The 20,321-nt window shown below is 41.9% G+C and overlaps 2 protein-coding genes across 3 annotated transcripts; both read right to left on the reverse strand.

Moving 5' to 3' along the window:
- Positions 1 to 2,331: 2,331 nt before the first annotated feature.
- lpcat4 (lysophosphatidylcholine acyltransferase 4) lies at positions 2,332 to 14,313 on the reverse strand. Of its 2 annotated transcripts, XR_011311290.1 has the most exons (14): positions 14,136 to 14,313; positions 12,552 to 12,915; positions 11,699 to 11,811; positions 11,079 to 11,139; positions 10,337 to 10,395; positions 8,555 to 8,589; positions 7,601 to 7,655; positions 7,178 to 7,260; positions 6,136 to 6,261; positions 5,370 to 5,526; positions 4,468 to 4,560; positions 3,889 to 4,024; positions 2,717 to 3,135; positions 2,332 to 2,648 (listed from the first exon to the last, which is right to left on the reverse strand). XR_011311290.1 is itself a non-coding variant. In XM_069707981.1 (13 exons), the coding sequence occupies exons 1-13, from the start codon at positions 14,223 to 14,225 to the stop codon at positions 2,951 to 2,953; spliced, it is 1,557 nt and encodes a 518-aa protein (XP_069564082.1). In that variant the 5' UTR covers positions 14,226 to 14,313; the 3' UTR covers positions 2,332 to 2,950. The 2 variants fall into 2 exon arrangements, 1 of the variants encoding a protein (XP_069564082.1); XM_069707981.1 differs by having other exon boundaries at positions 2,332 to 3,135.
- A 1,300-nt stretch (positions 14,314 to 15,613) lies between these two features.
- Positions 15,614 to 20,233, reverse strand: emc4 (ER membrane protein complex subunit 4). The gene is made up of 6 exons (XM_069707982.1): positions 20,087 to 20,233; positions 19,342 to 19,496; positions 18,877 to 18,991; positions 18,237 to 18,390; positions 17,965 to 18,125; positions 15,614 to 16,635 (listed from the first exon to the last, which is right to left on the reverse strand). The coding sequence occupies exons 2-6, from the start codon at positions 19,452 to 19,454 to the stop codon at positions 16,600 to 16,602; spliced, it is 579 nt and encodes a 192-aa protein (XP_069564083.1). The 5' UTR covers positions 19,455 to 19,496; positions 20,087 to 20,233; the 3' UTR covers positions 15,614 to 16,599.
- Positions 20,234 to 20,321: the final 88 nt, after the last annotated feature.

Raw genomic sequence — 20,321 nt, forward strand, 5'->3', positions numbered from 1 at the left:
GTATTTTATTTCCCAACCTAGGGGTCGGGGCCCCGCGAAGGCCGTCCCGTCACCGAGGAAACATCCACGGTGACACCACAGTCCCTCATTGTGGATCCTCAGGGAACAAAATCTGACGCAAACCCGGACGACAAAGGACAAAATCCACCCGAGAATATGAAAACAGAGGAGAGTCGGAGCGTCCGTCCTCTGCTGCTGCCCTCACACCTTCTGGAAGAACCGCTGCCAACTGATGCCGCGCCTGAAGGTCACGTGATCCACGAGTTTCCATCGCACGGCGAATACTACGAGCCAGTTAGCGACGGCTCGGCTGCGCATCACGACGACCGTTTCACTTCATTTCCGCACATCAGTTGGACTTCCGATTCGGAGGATCTCGGCGCGTCGGGCGCGGCTCCCGCAGACGTGCTTTTTGCAGGCGACGTTCCGCAAGACGTGTCAGAGGACGTCTCGGCGTCCCGCGGGCAGTCGGCCTGGATAACCCTCCCCTGTCCACCGTCTCCACCGGCTCAGGTGCTTGAGGAACAATGCAGCCCTCAAAATGTAAACCCGCAGTCCTCTCGTCACGATACGACCCACGAACCCGACGTGGAACTTACCTGCACACCTCCTGTGCTCGCTAGTTCATCTCTGGGGGTAAATTCCCACCCGGACTCCTGTGATATGCCAAAAGTTGGGAATTTATCAAAGCCAGTTTCTCCATCCTCCGACCTCAGGACGGGAGCGAGGCGTAGAAGGGGGAGAAAACCTAAGAAAGGTCGGAGGAAGCGCACCGAGACAAGAGTGAAGCAAAAGAGGGAGACTATGAAAGAAAAAAAGGAAGCGCTGACCGAAAAGATTTTCAAAAAAGAGGCGGACAACGAGGAGAACGAGGCTAAACTCGCGGTCGGCCGCGCCCGCCGACGCAGTCAGAGGCTGTCGGGCCAAAGTGGAAAAGAAGTAACGTTTACAACAGCGAGGGAAGAGGAGGGGAAGCAAAGTGAAGAGGGCTGCGAGGCGACGGCTCAAATCAGCCCGGAGACGGATGGGCCGATTTATGAGAAACACAAGAGACGGTCCTCGAGAGGAAGGCAAATATGTAAGAGAGAGGAGAGTGATTGTGAAGAGCAAAGCAGAGGAGCAAAAATGAACACAGAAAAGGAAGATTTGGAGAATAAAGACCAGGAAAAGTTTATGGGAGAGATGCGGAAATTGAAGGTGGAGGCAGGGAAACAGCGTGACGCCAATGAAACTAGTTTTTCCTCTGAAACGGGGGGAAATAAGGCTCTTTTATCCAAAACGACGAAGAAGAAGAGAGAAGACGAGAGGACTGAAACGCCCGGCATGCTGAGGCAAAGTACGAGGAGCACTGAAGAGAGACCGCGGCCGACTCCTACGACCGGAAGGAAAACCAAATGCTCAGAGGTGGAGACAAAGTCCTCGCAGGACACCGAACCGGAAGGACACGCGAAGGAAAACGCAAATGAGCCGCAATGTTTGTCCGTTTTCAGTCCAATGAAAAGAAGAAGATGCCGGAGAGATGAAGAGGAGGCCGGGAAAGAGTCGACCCGGGACGAGGTTTCTGGAAACCGTCTCGGCAGTGGAGGAGCGGGACGGAGACGGAGAGCTCAGAGACATTCAGGAAAGCACTCTGGTGTAAAAGATTCAGGAGACGGTCCACTGAGGGAGAGAGACGAGCGTGAGCATCCAACCGCGAGTCTGAAGAAGTCTTCGGCAACAACACGTGTGGAAAATCCCAAACCCTCCCCCGTTCCGTGTTCGGAGTCCATCCGAGGGACGAAACCCACCGCAGCCCCAAAAAACAAAACCTGGGAATTAAGGTCACTCCGTTTGAAGATTCAATCGGGCCCCGAGCCGAGTCCCGACCGGACAGCAGACGTAAAAGGAGACTGGGAGAGGCCGAGGACCCGAGCCTCATACGGAGTCCAATGCAGAGACGAGGGGACGAATGTGGGACGGCTAAAAAAAACGCGAGGAAGAAGAGCAGTGGGGAGGAGGACCACACCAAAGAGCAACACGGTGACAGAAAAGAAAAGAGGTGGAGCAGAAACATCTGGTTTTAAACCGCCATAGTCCTCAGCGAGGACGAAAAGATGTTTAATTTAGGCGGACAAAAAAACAAAACGAACATTCAAAAAGTGACAGAAAGCAGAACAAAAAGGGGAATCAACACCAGCTGTGCTTGTAAAGTTGTCTGTGACTCACAACAACAGCTGGATGAGAAGAAAGAGTGAACAATTCATGTGCATTTGGTGCTGTGGGTACATTTTTAAGTAAATGCAAAAACAAAACAAAAAAAGAAAGAAATTCAACGTCAAGATCGACAACTACTTAAAATAATTCACAGTTTAATATTTAGATATAAAACCAGTCACAAAAAAATGGAATAAAACATTCATTTTCATAAAATAAACATATGGATTTACAGTGTTTGTGTATTTTGTTGTTGAGTGACAGCAGTCTGTGCAAAGAGAAACCAGCTTACATTTTATAAATAAGACATTTTATGACTTCAACAGCATCTGGAAGAACATGTGAGGACAATTTATTATATTATATATAAATATTATTATTATATTGTCAGAGGAATAAAAATAATAATAAAAAAAGGCACAGTGGTAAACATACACACACCTTCAGGTACCCAGCTGACCCCACACACACACACACACACACACACACACACACACACACACACACACACACACACACACACACACACACACACACACACACACACACACACACACACACACACACACACACACACACCTCAGAGCCGCATCATTTAGAGATACTTAAAGTCGTTTTGGGTTTTACTATCTGTACAGTTGACATAAAAATACATCCACAAACATATCCCTCAAAACTTAAAAAAAAATACAATCTTTGTCGATTATTTTGGTTTAATTTGTACAACAAACCTGACTGTCGAGAAATAAAAAGAATCTCAGTCAAACTTCTTGTTGCTGTGAAGGGAATTGTTGTCGTTGTGCGCATTTCCGTTGTTGTTCACTGCCTTCCCATTGGTCAGAGGGGTGAGTGACAGCCGAGAGCCCGCCTCCTCCATCTGCAGGTATTCGTTCACCACTTTCTGATAGGTCGGGTGGGTCGTCAGCACTCGCAGCAGATTTTCTGTGGAATCAAGGACTTTAAAAAAAAAGGTTCTTTTTGTATTGCTTTAAAAAAAAATAATAATAAAAAAAAAATAATCGGCTAATAACAACACGACCCCAGACTGTGAGCTTATTAATAGCTTACCGTACAATGATCTGAAGCATGGACTGTATATAAAAGTGGACGTAGCTTCCGGCTCTGAACAATGAGGCTAATACAGAAGTGTCTTAGGGTGCAATACCACCGGGTGCCACTAGAAGTCAGCTGGACTTCATGTAAAAGTGACGACTCGTGCAGCCAGTAGAGATAAGCAATGACCAAAACAAAACAAAATGAGGACGGACAAATACAGCAACAACTCCCTGCCACAAAATAATCTGTACTTGATTATGTTTGTAAAACGCTGTGTAATGTTCCTCTGTGACTTCTGCTTGTTTACATTACCAGACACAACAATCTTTCAAAAGAGTGGACAGAAATGTGATGCAGTTTGTTTAAGCACACGTGGCGAGAACAGATTTTAAAAAAATATATACATTTCCACATCATTAGCATCACATTCGTCAGCCCCAAAACATTCAGCATTTGTTCCTTCATGTTAGACACATACGCTGGAAGCAGGTGCATCTTTGCTTGAGTGCAGAAAAACGTTCATTTTCCACCCTGAGGCGATGGAACTTGCTCCTGCAGGAGCAGCGGTGAGGAGCCACGCCCCCATAAATCATTCACGCCACATTAGACATAGGAACAGAAATGATGGCGAACGCTCACCTTCAGTAAGCCGGCCCCGATGGGAGGCCTCGGTGTAGAGCTCGGCGGTGTTGTGCTGAGGGAAGCCCAGCAGCGCCCCCATGAGGGCAGACAGCTCCTCTGCACTCAGGCTGCCGCTGGCCTGTCTGTCAAACAGCTGCAGAAACGCAGACGGTGGGATCAGAAAATTAAAAAAGGAAGGAGGTCTGTACTTCGTAGAACAGCAGGTAAAACAAAAAATATATTCAATACATAAATACATTTAAAAATGTTAAACTGTATTCTTGCTAAGAAAAAAAAAAAAAAAGGAAAAATGATTATTAAAAAACTGAAAAACATTTGGCATTAGATTATTATGGGATTAAATCATCATTTTAAATTGATTTATTCACAAATGTCATGCGTGTATGGTGTAGTTTGAGTTTTGTAGTGTTCCTGTTGAGTTTTATGTATTTAAAAAAAAAAAAAAAAAGGCCTAACACTGCAAATGACCTGAGATCACATATGGTAAATGCTGTATTGTGCGGCATCAATTTAAATACACATGAAAGAAATAAAACGGGAGAAATATTCATCGTGCTACAGTCGGACAGGACTCACGGAAAACGCAGAGTGAAGCAGCGACTTGAAGCTGACGAATCCAGCGAGGGCCGAAACACTCGAGTAGATCTGTCGCAGGTCCACGGTGTCGTCCTGCAAACACAAAAGTTTGGTCGCACATTTCGTCACTGCTTATAATTGTATTTGTGTAAACAGCAGAAACTGAGATGCAGTACGGATTTTTTTTTATTTTTTATTTTTTTTTATCAAACTGATAAGTTTTAGTCAGCGTGTACATTTGATCAGGATACCGAGGACGTTCTGTGACTTTTCTGGAGTTATAAACATTAAGATTAAAATTCACAAAACGTCTCCAGTGAATGAAGCACATCATCAGCCAGCAAACGGGTCCGAACGCACAGAGCAGAGTTTTGGATAATGAGAAGGGAAAGAAACTGAAAACCTCCTGGAGTTATTGGTATCAGAAAACCAGCACCGCATTATGAAGATGTAATCGAGGCTTTTGGAAACAAGTACGGCTGCAACTCGCAAATATTTTCATTATCAATAATTTGATTAACCAAATGAACGTTGAGTCTCCAGAATATCCGGAAATGCCCATCACGGCTTCCCGCAGCAGTGATGCTTTGTTTTTAAATGGTTTCTTTTGTCCAACAGTCCAAATTATGTTCAAGTTATTTAAATTTGACAAAAAAGGTACCAAATATTCACATTGAAGAACCAAAAACAGACTATCAGATTAATCGGTTAATCGTTGCAGCTCAAGAATCAGGACTAATTTTCAGAGTTAAATTCACCAGATCTGACCGTATTTGACTCTTCTGGAGGAGCCGATGGTGAAAACAATAATTGACTGTATACATATTTATATATTCAGTGTTAACATCAAACAGTGTGCACTCATACCTACAGTACGAAAGCCTTTAAATCCCAGAACCCACCTTCGAGTAGAGGCCACAGATATGGACGGCTGTCTGTTTATCCGTCAGTGAGACAAGAGAGGCCAGCTCCTCTGCGCTGACCTTCGACCCCTCGGTTGCCGACTGACACCTGTCAATCATTCTGTCCAGCGCTGCTTCTACCTTTGGTGCATCCAGACTGACGAAGAGACAAAAGAAGATGGTGAGAAGAAGAAGAAGAAGAAGAAAAAATAAACACATTGACAGGGTTCCCACTTTAAATTCAATGTTAAATGACTTTCAGTGACTAAAAATTAATTTTCATAACCTAAAATTAAGGGAAGAAAAAAACCAAAAACAAAACAGTCACCTTTGCGCTGATCAGACAAACGCTATTTTATTCCCAGCAGTCCGTGAGCTTCATATTCTCGTTCACGGGCATTCCCATTTACAAAACTCAAGCTTAAATAATAAACAACACTTAAAAATGTACATATCCCTGTCATGTTTGCTTTCGTTACCAGCTACAGGAAAAAGAAATTTAAAATCACACCTCGACTGAAGTGATATTTGACGAGCGGGAAGCAGATAAAACCAATCAGGAGGCAAATGAAATACCAAATATATGGAAAACCATTTACTGGACAATATCAGGTTGATAGATTTGCTGATATTCAATGACCTGACTCAATGAAAGATCAAAGGCCTTGACTTTCCAAGTCTGGAATAAACCTATTAGGAGTCCCTGAGTGTTTCATTAAAAGCCTTTTCCTCACAGGTTTAGTTCAAACAGGAGCTCCTCTCTCACCCGTTTCTGTGCAGCAGCGACAGCGTTTCTCTGGCGGGCGAGTCCAGAGGGAGAGAGAGACCGCCCAGTTTACTCACTGGAACCCGGCCCTCCATCACGTAGTCTGTGGCTGGGATTCCCAGGGCCCTAAAATACAACAACAACAACAACAACAACAAAAAACACATCACAAAAGCTGACAGGGACACAGAAACGACTCGCAAATACACAGCCTCAATTCGATTTGGTCCGCATGAAGAGCCGAGTTATGATAGAAATATTTCCATCGGTGGTGTTATTTTAATGGCAAATAAAGCGCCAGTGTTTTTGATATGTCAATGAATGATATTAGAGGAACTGGACTGACTGACTCAAGAGATTCCTTTTATAGACATCAGAGTCTGAAGTTTAGTTTTCCTCCATCACGCTGCTTTCTGTTTGCCAGAGAATATTTCAGTCCTCACGGGTGTTTATGGCATCAAAATCTTGGAATAGACAGTAAATAAAAATAATTTCTATATTATCTTTTTTTTTTTTTTTTTACCTGCCATTTGACTTATTTTACATTTCCTCTCTTTCCTTCTATTATGTCTCCGTAAAATTTGTGGTATTTTCATTTTATTGTGAAGCAGCTTGTGTTGCAAATTTGAATGAAGGACGCCGTTTAAATCAAGTTTGACTTGACGTCTGCAGACATGGACTGATGAACTAGATAAAATCCTCCATAAACAGAGCATTGGTAGTCTCATTCATTTACCTGTTTATGCCCGTTTTAAATCTAATCTGAATATGTGGAGGAAGTAACGCATCAAATACCCTAATATTGACAGCAGTGATGATAAAACTCGGCCTGATAACCAAGTCAAGTTCACGACCTCAAGTGCGAGTTACAAACTCAAAAAGTACCAAACAAGGCAAGAAAAAAAAAAATATATATCTTCCAAGTGGCATCTACAAGCCTCCATTCATAATCTATACACTTTAATATCACTAATTACGCTCGACATTACCTGCAGTCTGGCTGTCAATCATAAAACCATCCCTCTATAAATGTGGAACTTACTTGGCCATGAGTTTCTGAACATTGTCTGCGTACAGGATGGGGTCGTTCTTCTCCTCCTCAGACGGGTTGTAAACTGGAAGGAACTGCAGCACAAGAAGAAAAAAAAAAGAAAAGGCGACTTTGGTTTCTGTCATCACGGCAACAGCTCAACAGTTTGGCAGGATCATAAATAAATAAATAAATAAAAAAAAGAATGAAAACACACCTACACACACCCTGCATTACTGATTAATGCGATTGTTGCTGGACTTGCTACCACAACCAACGGTGATGTCAGCGGGAACTCAACACACCCAGAGCACATTTTACACAACGCTGAAGTGTGACGGAACTGTGCTGACTCAAAGACTTTGTTTTTTTTTGTTTTTTTTTTTTCAGGGTTGTGATGAGTTTTTGCGTGCGAGGCGACTGATCTGGTCTCACCTCAACAGTCATGTTGGTGTAGAGCTGCGAGGTGGTGTGCCAGAGAGCCTCAATCCTGGTGGGAGAAAAAAAAAAAAAAGAAGTGATGTCAGTGAATCTGACAAGGAACAACTTGATTGCATGGTTGAAAAATCGTTTGACAAATGTGTCACCAGAGCACAAACTGATGCGTCTTATTCTAAACCTGATTAGAATAATTTGGTGATCATGAAAGCTGGAGTGTGTGTGTGTGTGTGTGTGGGGGGGGGGGGGGCTGTACAACAACAGGTTTGTGTTTCAGCAGGATACATTGACGTGGTGAAAACTGCTGTGACATAAATAAATAACAATATTTGTTTATTGCATGTTTATTTTACTTTTCGTCTTACTTTGAAAACAGCAGAATTTTGCTTTTGATGGAGGTTTAATGAAGCCAATATGGATCAATTTTCCACTAAGGGATGTACTTTGATACTAATATTACAGGAATGTTGTGACACTCTATATTATCTGAAATCCCTTTTAAAAACAGGAGGTAAAATAACCAGACATCAATGTTTGTCTTTGGTCACTTAAGAGAATTGACTCAAAGTCCATCCTCACATTGATAAAAACATAACCGACCGCCACTTCCTGTGTACATTAGGACTTTCAGCCATAGAAAAAACAAAACTGCTCAACAATCAGAAATATAGCAGCTGGGCTTTTCATAAAATGCGTAGCGGTGGAGCCACTATTTTCATATTAAGTGGGAACGGATGAAATCTCTTTCACAATACTTCTTAGGACGCTACAAAGAAAGGAAATTTAAGCGTTAGAAAACAGTCGGAGAAGCTCCAAGTTGAACTTCCTGCCCGCGTAGAAATCTCATGTTTTTATCATGGTCGCTTTTATTATCTAAAGCAAACAGTCATAAATGAAACACAGTGACATGAAACGTATTTTATAGCGGTGAAGAAAAATGGAGGAACTCACCATGTCGTTCCTTTGTAGGTCCAGCGAACAGTATCCTGAGGAAGAATCACAAAAAAAGGCATTAAAAAAAAAGCAACACGAAACAAAACGACAACAACAACAACAACAACAATCTCCACCAACTGGCCGAGTGGGAGTTTAAAAAAAAAAAAAAAAAGTTTTATAGCATGTGTAAATTCTTGTCACATCGTCACACCCCCCCCACATGAACCAGTATGCAAACACGGTCAGGCACAAACATGACACGAACACAACCGCAGCCTGATAAAAATGTGGGAGAGGAAACGTTCGGAGGAGACGAGGAAGAACCGCGAAAACAAAGTGAGAACAAAACACCTGCTGTGACAGCAGGTTACACAACTTTCACGAGCACAGCGAGCCTTTTGTTTTTTGACACTTTGGGTTTGTGCACGTAAAGTCTGGTTCATTTTGATTCAGCTGGTCACTTTAATAAAAAGGCTTATAAACTACCTTGAAGTTGAGAAACCGGACTTGAATTTTTTTGGCAAAAAAAAAAAAAAAAAAATTGCCTCTCAAGACACCAAAGTCCACTTTACAATTAATTTGACAATACATTTATTAAAAAAAAAAAAATTAAAAAAAAAAATGTTGGTAGAATTATTTATCCATTTATATATCTTTTATTATGTAACTGTACTTCACGTTTCTATGCCGAGCTCTTTGGTCAGCAGCTGTTTCTGCATGTACTCTATAAATAAATCTGCCGGGGAAATTTGGTCTCCATATCTGTACAGAGGATATAAATAACTAACCGACCTCCGACCGAACAAGGGAGGATTTACTGTGCATGCAACTTGCAGATGAGTGAGGAGTTAAGCGGGATATTTCATACTCGTACTCATCATCCCTGGACAGAAACACCTTTAAATCACTTTCAGACCCGCTGCCCTTTCAAATCTGACGGCAATCGATCGCACCAGCCTGAATAAACGCAACTCGCTTTTCATGGAAGTCACAACGGCGGTTATGACGACTTGTCGGCGCTAAACGAGTCTGTATGAGGCAGGATTATAATTTACACGAGGATGGTTTTGCATGCAGCGAGCCGACCAATCACGACTGCCCTAAGAAGTGCCTCCTAAAGAATTTACAAAAAAAAAAAAAGGTGCAACCTAATTGTACCATACGGGAGAAGCAGGTTTGACTGCAAAGACAAACCTCTTTCAGATTATTTAAGACAATAACACAAGAGAAAGTACTTTACAAGAACACGAGATCAGAGCTGCAAGCAGGCCTGCCGGTCATAAATCACGGTTTACCCTTCTTATTACAACACTGAGGTGCTGCTCACAAGTGTTTCTAACATATATAATATATGTATATTTTTTTGCATGCTGACTGTGGGAGGATGTAGTTCAAATCCATTCACCACGTGCCTTTTTGTTTTGTTTTGTTTTTTATTGGCACACTATTTAAAAATATTGTGATAAAAGATCAGAACTGTGAAAAAGCCGTATTTAAACACCCCCCTGCTGCAACCAGTGAGCGCATGAAAACGTTCGACATAAAAATCATGCCATCTCATCTTTCCCAAAATAGTCTTCACGTCTGGTTGAAACCACGAAAGAAATGAAACAGCAGTTACTTTAAACCGCCTGAAACAAACACCAGAGCTGCGCATCCCATGTGTGAAAAGGTTTTGAAGTGTTCAGGTGACCCAGTCACAAAAAATAAAAAAAAAAAAAATATATATATATATATATAAAAATCATGTTTAATGGTTAATGTTGTGGCTCATTAGATGAACATGATGTCACTCACCAGCTTGTTGGGGTGACGCAGCAGAACAGGTTGGACGGGGACTCCGGCGAGGAAGGCACCTGGTGACAACGAGATGGAGCAATGAGACGGAGGAGTTCATCATCCTGTAGAAAACCACCGAGCAGCTACGCCTTTCTCTTTCATGCCACTCATTCCTGCGTGATTTGTACAAACAGCAGTCAAACCGTCGTCTGAAAAAGACGGGTGGGTTCGGCTTCCGTTTCATGTAATCATTCCGATTAGTGAGCTGGGATTAGGATTCCTGCTGCGAGTTAGATTCTCGGACTTTCACGAACGAAAAGTTGAGTTTCCTCGACAAGTACTGAACAGAGAAACAGTCCGCCTTTGTGCTCAGACAAATTGTCAGCCACATTATTCTATTTCCATCCGTTGGGAGGCGTTTTCAGTACAAAACTAAATAGGTCTCCTTAAATGCTAACAAAAATGCATGAACTTCCTCGGGCGGCCCCGCCTACAGGTCCTCCTCCACGGAGCTGCAGCAGAGCAGTGATGGAGGCAGCAGCCTCCTTACCGTCGGCATGGAAACGCAGGGCTCCGACCTCCCACATTTGAATAAACCAACAGTAGTCATACAAAACTCCCAATGTGTATTTCCCAGCAGGTTTGCCTTCGTTAGCAGCTACAGGAAAAAGCACCTCTTGATTGAGGTCAGGAGACAGCTTTAATAACACGATATGGACAAATACTTCATGCCGACAATACTTTCACTGCCCCGACTCACCGGGCTTGAATTTCAGAAGAGAGCGGCCGTTCGTCGTGGTTCCTTCGGGAAACATCAGCATCTAGACGAGAATTTAAAAACTTGTACTTGGAGCTTAAAGCAGGTGAATTTACAGCCACGAATCAAAACACACGACCTTCTGCTGACCGCGTATCTTCGAGCTAAACTGCCTCTTAAAGTTTTGTACACGCGTGACTGGTTTCGACACGGCTTAAAACACGCTACGCTGCCCTCACTGAAATGAAATGAACACAGCGTCTGACCCGAAGGGGCTCTTGTAAAATGTAATTAAGGATGTAATCGGAAAAGTATTCCCTGGAGGAGGAAAAGTTGCGTTCCTCGGCTCCCAATTCCCAAAGAGTTGATTTAATGCGAGCTGGTGCCGAAGCAAAGATTCATTATCATCATTATTATTAATTATTATCATTATTTAAAAAAATAATAATTTTTAAATAAAAAAGAATGAATGAATTATCCATGTGGCTTCATTTTTTAAAAATATATATATATAGTTTTCCTGGTGTCCCAAAGTCAGACTGCAGATCTATAAACTGCCCATCTTTTGTCTTTTTACTTAAATAAATTTGATTGGTTGACTGAAACAGAACAGAACATCTCACCTGAGGCCAGTAGCCTTTGGACGTCAGCCTCTCGTTGAGCTGAGCGGCCGCCTTTTTCCTCGACTCCGGGTCCTTCCTGCTCACTATCACAGACTGGTTAAACTCCAGCAGGGCTGCAACACAAATTAAAAAAAAAAAAAATCAGAACCAGAACCAGAACCGAGAGAGGAGGCCAGAACAAGACGACGGAGATTGAGCGAGAAAGGAAGTAGCCGAGCAGATTAGAAGCGAGTCAGTTGTTTATCTTTGGGCTTCCTTGCATACTTTCGACTCTCCTCGGACTCTGTTCCAAATATTGCTCCTGCTTGTTTGGATCATAAAAGCTGGGTGACCTCGATTGTGATTTTCCTTTGAGCACACTGCACCGTGGATGACAGCTTTAAGCACAGAAAAAGAACAACGACAAGTCGCCCAGGCACTCAGAAAGTTATGGTTACCAACGTGAACAACCGGCCTGACCGCAGCTGGACGAGAGAATCATCTTTCTAAGAGATATTCAGTTTATTATCAAATGAACTTAAACTTTATTATCAAATTGGCTTAAATAATAATGAAATATATATAATTAAATAATTGGCTTTATTAACCATTTAGCTATTATTAATATATACAATTTTCCTTTTGATCCAATCAGTGCAGCTCTGTATTCATCATCAGTTTGCAGATTGTTCCTTTAGTTAATCCTTTTTGACTGAAATGCGAGTTGGGTTGATTGGTTGGTTACTTTTAGTGCAAAAACCTGCAAAAGCTCAAATTTAAGAAACCAGAACAAACTGAGGTTTAGCATTTCTGCTTCGACAATGACATTTAACGGACCATCTAAATGCGTCAGCATCATTTGTTACATATTTACCTCCTACGACCGGAAGACTTGTGTTCTCCGACCGCGACACCACCGTCGCCAGCTGGGTGGGACACAGAACCAGCATGTCCAGAAAGCCGCTGTGGGGCGCCACCACCAGCACCGGCGCCTCCTTCAGACCTGCCCTGCGACCTTTGACCTTCACCCACAGGAAGCCCAGCGAGAAGAACGTGGCTCGGCTCAGCAGCAGGATCACCGGGTGGAAGAGCCAGCGCCGCCAGCCCGCCACGGGTCGAGCGCGTTCCTCCTCCGACAGGCCGGCCAATCGTAGCCGGGCGATGGGCCACATGATGAGGAAGAAGAGGACCCCCAGGAAGATGCGGAGGGGGCAGAGGACGCTGCCCAGGATGATTCCCTGCAGGATCAGAAGAAATCAAGGGGGGGGGGGGTTAAAACATTATGTAGGTCTGCAGGGGCACAGTCACACAGAAGAATCATAATAAAAGCCTCATATATGGTTCCAAAACTGGACTTTCCAATCAATTTGTACGATTTTAACACTTGAAACAATAAAAGTTGTCACATTTATGCTTATTCGTGAAGCCTGAACAGATATTTTTAGGTGATTTTACTAAATCTTTTTGTCCAAATCTAATATATTAAGTACAAATTGTGAGATCGGTGCCTCCTGTTTTGAATAGTTTAATATGCAATTTTACATACATTCCTCATATCATGACGTATTTCACAAAATTAAAAAAATATTTAATTAAGATCATAATGTTAATTTCAAGAGCTGCAACTAATGATAAGTTTATTTATTATTAATCTGCTCATTATTTTCTTGATTAATTGAACAGTTGTTTGGTCTCCAAAATGTCAGACCAGCCTAAAATGTCTTGTTTTCTTCCAACCAACAGTCCACAACCAAAATATCTTATTTATTATCACAAAGAACCATAAAATATTCACATTTAAGAGGCAGGAATCAGAAAATGTTCAAATTTTTTTCATTTAAAAATTACTCAACAATGATTAATCAATTATCGGAATAGTTGGCGATTAATTTTCTGACAAATAACTAATCAACTAATAGTAGCAGCTTTAATAATTTCAGCAATGCCGCTCCACTGAAGGGTTATGCATCTCTGTGGTATGTTGTCGTTATCAGTCACCCCTGGATACGCCAGAAACTTATGATCCGTCTGTTTGGCTTTGACATCACAGTCAGACAGGCCTGTGAAAGACCTTCTGTTCTTTTAAGGGATGTTGGTTTTGAATGAGAAGGTCACATGAGAAAGAGTAATGAGAAAAAAAATGTGATTATGAAAGTAAAGAAAAAGAAGGGAATTGTTGTGTTTTGACAGCAAACCCCTTATGAAACTTTATCTGACTCAATCAAGAAATAAAACTTAACTCTGTTTAGTTTGGAGTCTTTTTTTTTTTTTTTTTAAATTTTAAATGTTGAACTCTGGCCAGGCTAAAAACACCTGATTAGTTTCAGGCGTCAGAGTTGACTGATGCCATGAAAGACAGTTTGTTTTCCTTCTAAACCGAGAAAATTAAAACTTTTCACGACCGTTTGTTCTCTTTATCATAATTTCAGGCATTAAAAAAAAAAAAAAACTACGTTACCCTGATTCTCTGGGCCCTCGTCAGCTTCACCTCGTGAATGAACGGATGGGGAAACTCTGACGTCGCTGCGCGACCGTCGTTCCTCTCCATGGCGACGACGCACACCTGTAGAGCTTAATTACTAATATAATTTTAAAAAGTGGAAAAAAATATTAATGAATACTCCCGTATCGTTCAAGAAAGTGGAGGAAGTGTTTCTTTTAAAAAAAATAAAATAAATTAAAAAAATAATTTAAAAAAAATTTAAAATAATAATAAAAAAAATATATATATATATATGTAGCGTGTTTATAAGGTAATTATAGCTATACACTGTTTCTTTTTGAAAACCCGTTAAAGTGTCACGCGCAGTAGAGTTAAAAATAGAGCGTTAACTAAAACCAACCAAACGCTCGCGTAACAACGTTTGAAAGAGCGGAAAAAAACAACAACAACAACAACAACGAGAAAACACAACGACAACTCGCTTAAAAAAAAAACGTTTTAAACTTCTCCGGGATTGTCTGTCCTCCACACGTCGAAGCACACGAGCTGAATCCTCAGCACCCATCCTGTCTCTCTCGTCTTGTAGCGTCTCCTCCTCACCCGTCCCGCCCCTTCACAGCCTGACAGCCCGGCCCACCAACCACGCCGGGGCGGGTCAAGTCAGGCACGTCAGACCGGTTTCCCAAAACTAAACTCTCCCGACGGGTTTTCTATGTTTTTGTTTTGGGGGGGGGGGGGAGGGAGGGAGGGAGGGAATGTGTGGAAGCCAATTCCTGGTAAAATAAGAAAAGGGATATCGTCACGTGGAATGTTAAGTAGCCTATTCATATAAGAATAACAATGGTAAAAAAAAATAAAACATCTAAATGAATTGGGCAACATGCTGACTCAGGATGACTTACAGAAACGTTTGACTTTTCCGATCTTTTTATGGGCATCACTCCGACGTTAAGAAAGTATTTAACGGGGGAGCTGCAGCGGTAAAAGGAAAACTATTTTCAAAAGATGTTCTTTTTTTGTAAATATGTTCCAAAGGGTACAGTCTGCATTAATAATAATAATAATAATAATAAAAACACTTCTTTGTTAGGAGTAAGAAAATGTATGTATGTAGAGGATGGCCATTTTGCCCAATGAGAAAGACAAACAACGGATAAACATCGCAGGATTGAGGAATATCAGCAACCAAAAATATTGACATAAAAAAAACAAAACACACATTTCCTAACAATAACAATTCCTATGATGAACTTAAATAGGTCCACAAATCTCACCGAACTTGATACTTTTTCTGACATTCAAAACATGTTTTATTGTCATATCCTCATATGACTGTAACTAAATCTGTATAGACGTTGTGCTACTCACCCCTGAAGTTTAACCTCTGCCCAACCTGGCAGCCATTGTTCTCTGTCAAGGGTGTAGCTGCTGATACCAATACCAACCCAACTCATAACATACACCCACAAATAAAGACCAGAAGCAGCAGAGGGAAGGGAACAAGAGGTTTTACTTACTTTTCTGTTAAAAAAAAAACTAAACAAAAACATACAAATTTCTAAAAATATCAAATCCCCCAACATACATGTAAAAAAAAGAAGAAAAAAAATAATAATAAAGAAATCAAAACTCCCAGAACAACATCTCTTTTTCTTCATCCAACACATTTTATTGACACATTTTTAATTCAACCAATAAGGATTTATTTCATAGAACATTTTCTAAGGGAAAATCAGTATAAATTAAAACAGACCTATAAATTAAACAGGTTAGTAAATGTTGCTAGATAGCATGCGCAAATCATGTTGACAAAAATGAAGGGTTTCACTACAAATTTAGAGACCGAAAAAAAAAAAAAGTAAAAAAGAAGAAAACACTATTCTACTGCAGGAAAAGACTTTAAAGACGGTGACGTCCATTTTATAGATAAAATTCTGTTATTATTGATGTTCGTCCCCCTTAAAAAAGCAGGTACAACTCTGAACTGTATTCTGTAAAATTACCTCATAAATAATCTCCTCTTGTGGAAAGAAAGTTACAGTTGTTTTTAGCAGTAGTCAACATGATGAGCTGCTGGCCTGAAAATCTTTATAAAGAGAATAAGAAAACATGAACGAGGAAGAGCGGAGGTCCTGGTGGCAAACACATGAAGCAGAGCGGATGGCTGAAGTAATGTAACGTTTATGTCAAAAAAAACAAAACAAAAAAACAAAGGCAAACAATGAGCGTGTGTGTGTGCGTGTGCGTGTGAATGAAATTGTGGCTCAAAGTCGTGGCCAAGTCTGGATCTGGACAGGAAATAAGACGGCTGGCAGACGTTCGCTCTGTCTGAGCTGAGGCAGGAAGCCCGGCCGGGTGGTGCAGGTGGAGAATGTACAGTATATAACCTCGGTAAAATATCTGAATCCTGTGTGTGTGTGTGTGTGTGTGTGTGTGTGTGTGTGTGCGTGTGTGCGTGCCGCCGTCCTTCTCCTCCTCCTCACAACACCATCCCTCCGCCCATGATCTCCATCCTCTGTGGAGCAGACAAACGCAAAACTACGTCACAACGAGAACAATCAATGGAGTTGCCACGGTGTCCTCATCCACTGTTGGCGCCGTCGTCACAAAATACTCACACCGTGAGATTTTTGATAAATAATCGTCGCTAAAATGGATATAATGTCTAAATGGGTAAAAAGTAAATAATAGTAGAGTTTGGTAAGTTCAGAAAATTACACTTAAAGCAGGAAAAGACTAATTGTATGCCAGATAACAATAATATATATATATATATTCTTGTATCAGGATATTTATATATTGCACAGGCCTGCATAGATATTCAAAAATAAATTTGCAATTCAGTATAACCTCAATCTAGTGTTCGAGTTAGAAATATATAACTTTTGAATATGTTTATTCAAATATATTTGTATGCTATTTGTATAGAGATGACCATGAAATACAAGCTGAAGTCACATGTTCACACGCGCACACACACACACACACACACACACACACACACACACACACACACACACACACACACACACACACACGAGTGTTTTATAGGAGAGCGTGTCCGAACCGAAGACTACTTTCACTGATATCAGAGCTAAACAAAATACAAACAATTAAACAATGAAACAACCTCGAGGGAAAAAGCACAGCGGTGCGTTATTACAGAGAAAACATGCATTTGAGTCGGCAAACAACGAAACGGATCCCCGAGACGAGATGTGTTCAAAATCAAGATGCCTCGCCAGCTTTTCTAAATCATTTCTATTTCTACAAACGTCATGTCGACCGTGCACGCTGCAGGTTTTAAGTTCGAAAAATTGAAATCAATAAATCTACCAAATCGATGTTACCGACAGATCTGACAAACCTGAACTGTGCAAACTGTTAAAAAACGTCAGTTAACAAAGAGTTAAAAAAATAAAAAAAATAAATCACTTTCACTGTGCTTCTTGTTGGACCTTCTGAGCTCCCATTGATAAATGAAACGAGTAAATTCTGCCCTCTACTGAGCTGAAAACAGAAGTGCAGCCTTCATGAGGATTTACATAATAGACGAGTCACAAGCCCCGAGACAAGAAAGCTTGACTCATTCAGGAGTCTCAATAACGACCTAAAATAAAACACTAACAGGACTCCATTAAAACAGCAGCTAACAGAAAAAAAAAAAAAAAAGAAACAAGACTTAAAAAGCTATTTTTCCTTGTTAAAACTGCTCTTTCACTCAAACCCCCCCCCAAAAAAATCACACCAACATAGCACCGAGCTGAATAATAAGCCTGTGAAGTTTGTATCAGCTCGTCTTCTGTGACGTGATTTCAGGCTGCTGTGTGTTCGATCACGTTACCTGAGGTGGTTCTATGAAAGCCAGCCAGTCGGACGAGTGCGTCGGCAGCAGCCCCATCGACTGACACTTGTAGATGGCCAGCGCCGAGCCCAGCAGGTTCCCGACCAGGTAGACGAGTCCCTGGAGCCACTGCTGACTGGAGCTCTCCAGCAGCTTGAAGGCTGAGAGGACGACAGAAGAACACTTCGAGACGGAAACAAAAACGCGGCCGTACACCAGCGCCAGACGAGGAAATTGACGCGTCGTCGTTATCCGACAGCGCGGCTACTCACTGGCGGACATGGACATGAGAGCCTGGATGGGCCTCCAGGCCATCATGCAGACCATCATGATGGGGAAGATGGAGATGGTGTTGCCCGACATGTACATGATGAACAGGTTCATGGGGATCTGTTTGAGGGGCCCGAGGGCCACGTCCCAGCAGCGCTGCACGGCGGGAAGGAAAAGAGGGCAGACGTCAAGAGGCGGATTCACGTGATGATCTTTAAACGGCTTCCTGCGGAGGATCATAAACCTCTCGAACCCTCAATGAAGCAGGTGACGTCGAAAAGCTCAGACGGCTCCCGTTGACCATGAACAGAGCGCGGAGGACGAGGAAGCTGTGACCTTATGCGGCTTGATAATAATGATAAAAAAAAAAACATTTATTTGGATATACAAGAAATCCAAACTAGAAATGCAGCTGAAAGTGCTTCACAGCTGAGTTGCAGGTTTTTGTGACCACCGGTATGGAAACGTGTGATTAAAACATCAGAGTTCGTGTTGGCGAGCAGTGATTGTGTGTTTGATTGTGGAGTTGAGGGCGAGAAACTTGTGCGTTTTTACAATAAAAGCTGTCAAAAACAGGAAGAATTTGAGAATCTAAAAAAAAATTTTTTTTTTTAAAAATGGTGAAATTGAAACCGTCCTCACCTTCTCCACCAGGTTCTTGTCCGTCTCCTGGATGCTGGTGTCGGGGACGGGCTTGTCGGAGTAGCCGATGGGGTACACGACGTCTCCCTGACCGCTCTGCCGGTCACCGCGAGTCCTGCAGCACAAAAAACAGGTTTGTCTTTTAATTCAATTCAGCGTTAAGGCATAAAAAATATATATATAAACCAGAAAATTGGTGCAGGAATTTGGCTGCGGAGATTTTGAATGATGATTCAGCGGTTTTGTCCGACGTCCTTCACTCTTTTGGCTTATTTACGAGAGAACGTATAATCAGAGAACAGAGCAAAGTGGCATTTAAAAATGAGGCTGCTGTGATTGGTGGACTTGGACCAATCAGACCAGAGGGATGTCCCTGAGGACGTCCATGTCAACAATTTTGGGCTTCTGAGCCGAACCAGAAGTCCCACCAGCTGTTGGATGTTGCGTTCAGGTGTTTCCGTTTACCTGGCGTTGCCCAGGCTCAGCTCCAGAGCCCACTTCATCCTCCTGGCCCCGCCGCCTCCTCTCATCGACAGCGCTCCTCCTCCTCCTCCTCCTTGTCCACCTGGAGACGCCATGGCAACCAACTTGCACTGCTGGACCTCAGAGACAGAAACTACCTGTCGAGATTTAAAAAAAACAAAAAACAAAGCGGACAACAGAAGTCAGATGATCTGGCTCTCCATCAGCTTTTACGTCGAGGATTTTCAGGTTAATGAACAATATTATTCCATTTTTAGAAGCAAATAAATGATCAAATGTGCAACTGTCTCATGTTTATCAAAAATCATTTCTCAAAGCTATCGAATTGGCAGCAACGCTTTGTGACTTATTACACTGAAGGTGAACAAACTTTCGGGTCTTTTATTGCACTCCGGGTTTTATTCACGTCTGAACTTTACGTTTTTAACTCTTTATGCAACCTTAATTCAGTTTTATATCGTGTTTTTGACAGAAGTGACAGTTCACTCGGCTGAATATTTATGGCGCACTCACGGCTGGTAGAAACCTCAACACTAACAGTCATCTGATGTAAAAAAAAAATGTCATATTCAGCTCATGTTTCGGAAAAAGATGAGCTGATAATTCAGTTCAGTGTTTTCATCCGTGCAGACGATAGCTCATGTTGAATATCGTGAAGCAGCTCACACATGACGTTGTGCGTTAACAATCCAACACACCCGTCATTTTTTAAACAAAATGACCTTACCTTATTGAAACATCCAAACTTCTCCCACGGGGCTGTTTTTATCGGGGTTTTTTTTTTTTTTTTGATGAGAAGACCGAAAAATTAGCTCGAACTAACGAGGAACAAGTCGACCCCCTCGTCGCTCGCTACTTGCTACTACCGGGACCCACAATGATGACGCAGTTACGCTGCCAATGCGGATGTTGCGTCATGCCCTCCCCGGTGGTTTCAAAAATAATATAAACTTTAATTTTTT

Source organism: Brachyistius frenatus, unplaced genomic scaffold (genome assembly GCF_029030835.1).
Source record: "Brachyistius frenatus isolate BFR_SWC_R1_liver_20210118 unplaced genomic scaffold, ASM2903083v1 Contig_73, whole genome shotgun sequence".
NCBI lineage: Eukaryota > Metazoa > Chordata > Actinopteri > Embiotocidae > Brachyistius > Brachyistius frenatus.

Bases quoted from the DNA above. Each gene is read 5' to 3' on its own strand.
- emc4 (XM_069707982.1), bottom strand. From the start codon at position 19,454: ATGGCGTCTCCAGGTGGACAAGGAGGAGGAGGAGGAGGAGCGCTGTCG. The intron at 18,391-18,876 runs GTGAGGACGGTT...CCCGCCGTGCAG, and splicing joins ACAAGAACCTGGTGGAGAAG to CGCTGCTGGGACGTGGCCCT. The intron at 16,636-17,964 runs GTAACGTGATCG...TCTGCTCCACAG, and splicing joins CTTTCATAGAACCACCTCAG to AGGATGGAGATCATGGGCGG.
- lpcat4 (XM_069707981.1), bottom strand. From the start codon at position 14,225: ATGGAGAGGAACGACGGTCGCGCAGCGACGTCAGAGTTTCCCCATCCG. The intron at 11,140-11,698 runs GTGAGATGTTCT...ATTCTCGTCTAG, and splicing joins CCAAAGGCTACTGGCCTCAG to ATGCTGATGTTTCCCGAAGG. The intron at 3,136-3,888 runs GTGAGCGTTCGC...TTGATTCCACAG, and splicing joins TCGGGGCCGGCTTACTGAAG to AAAATCTGCTGCGAGTGCTG.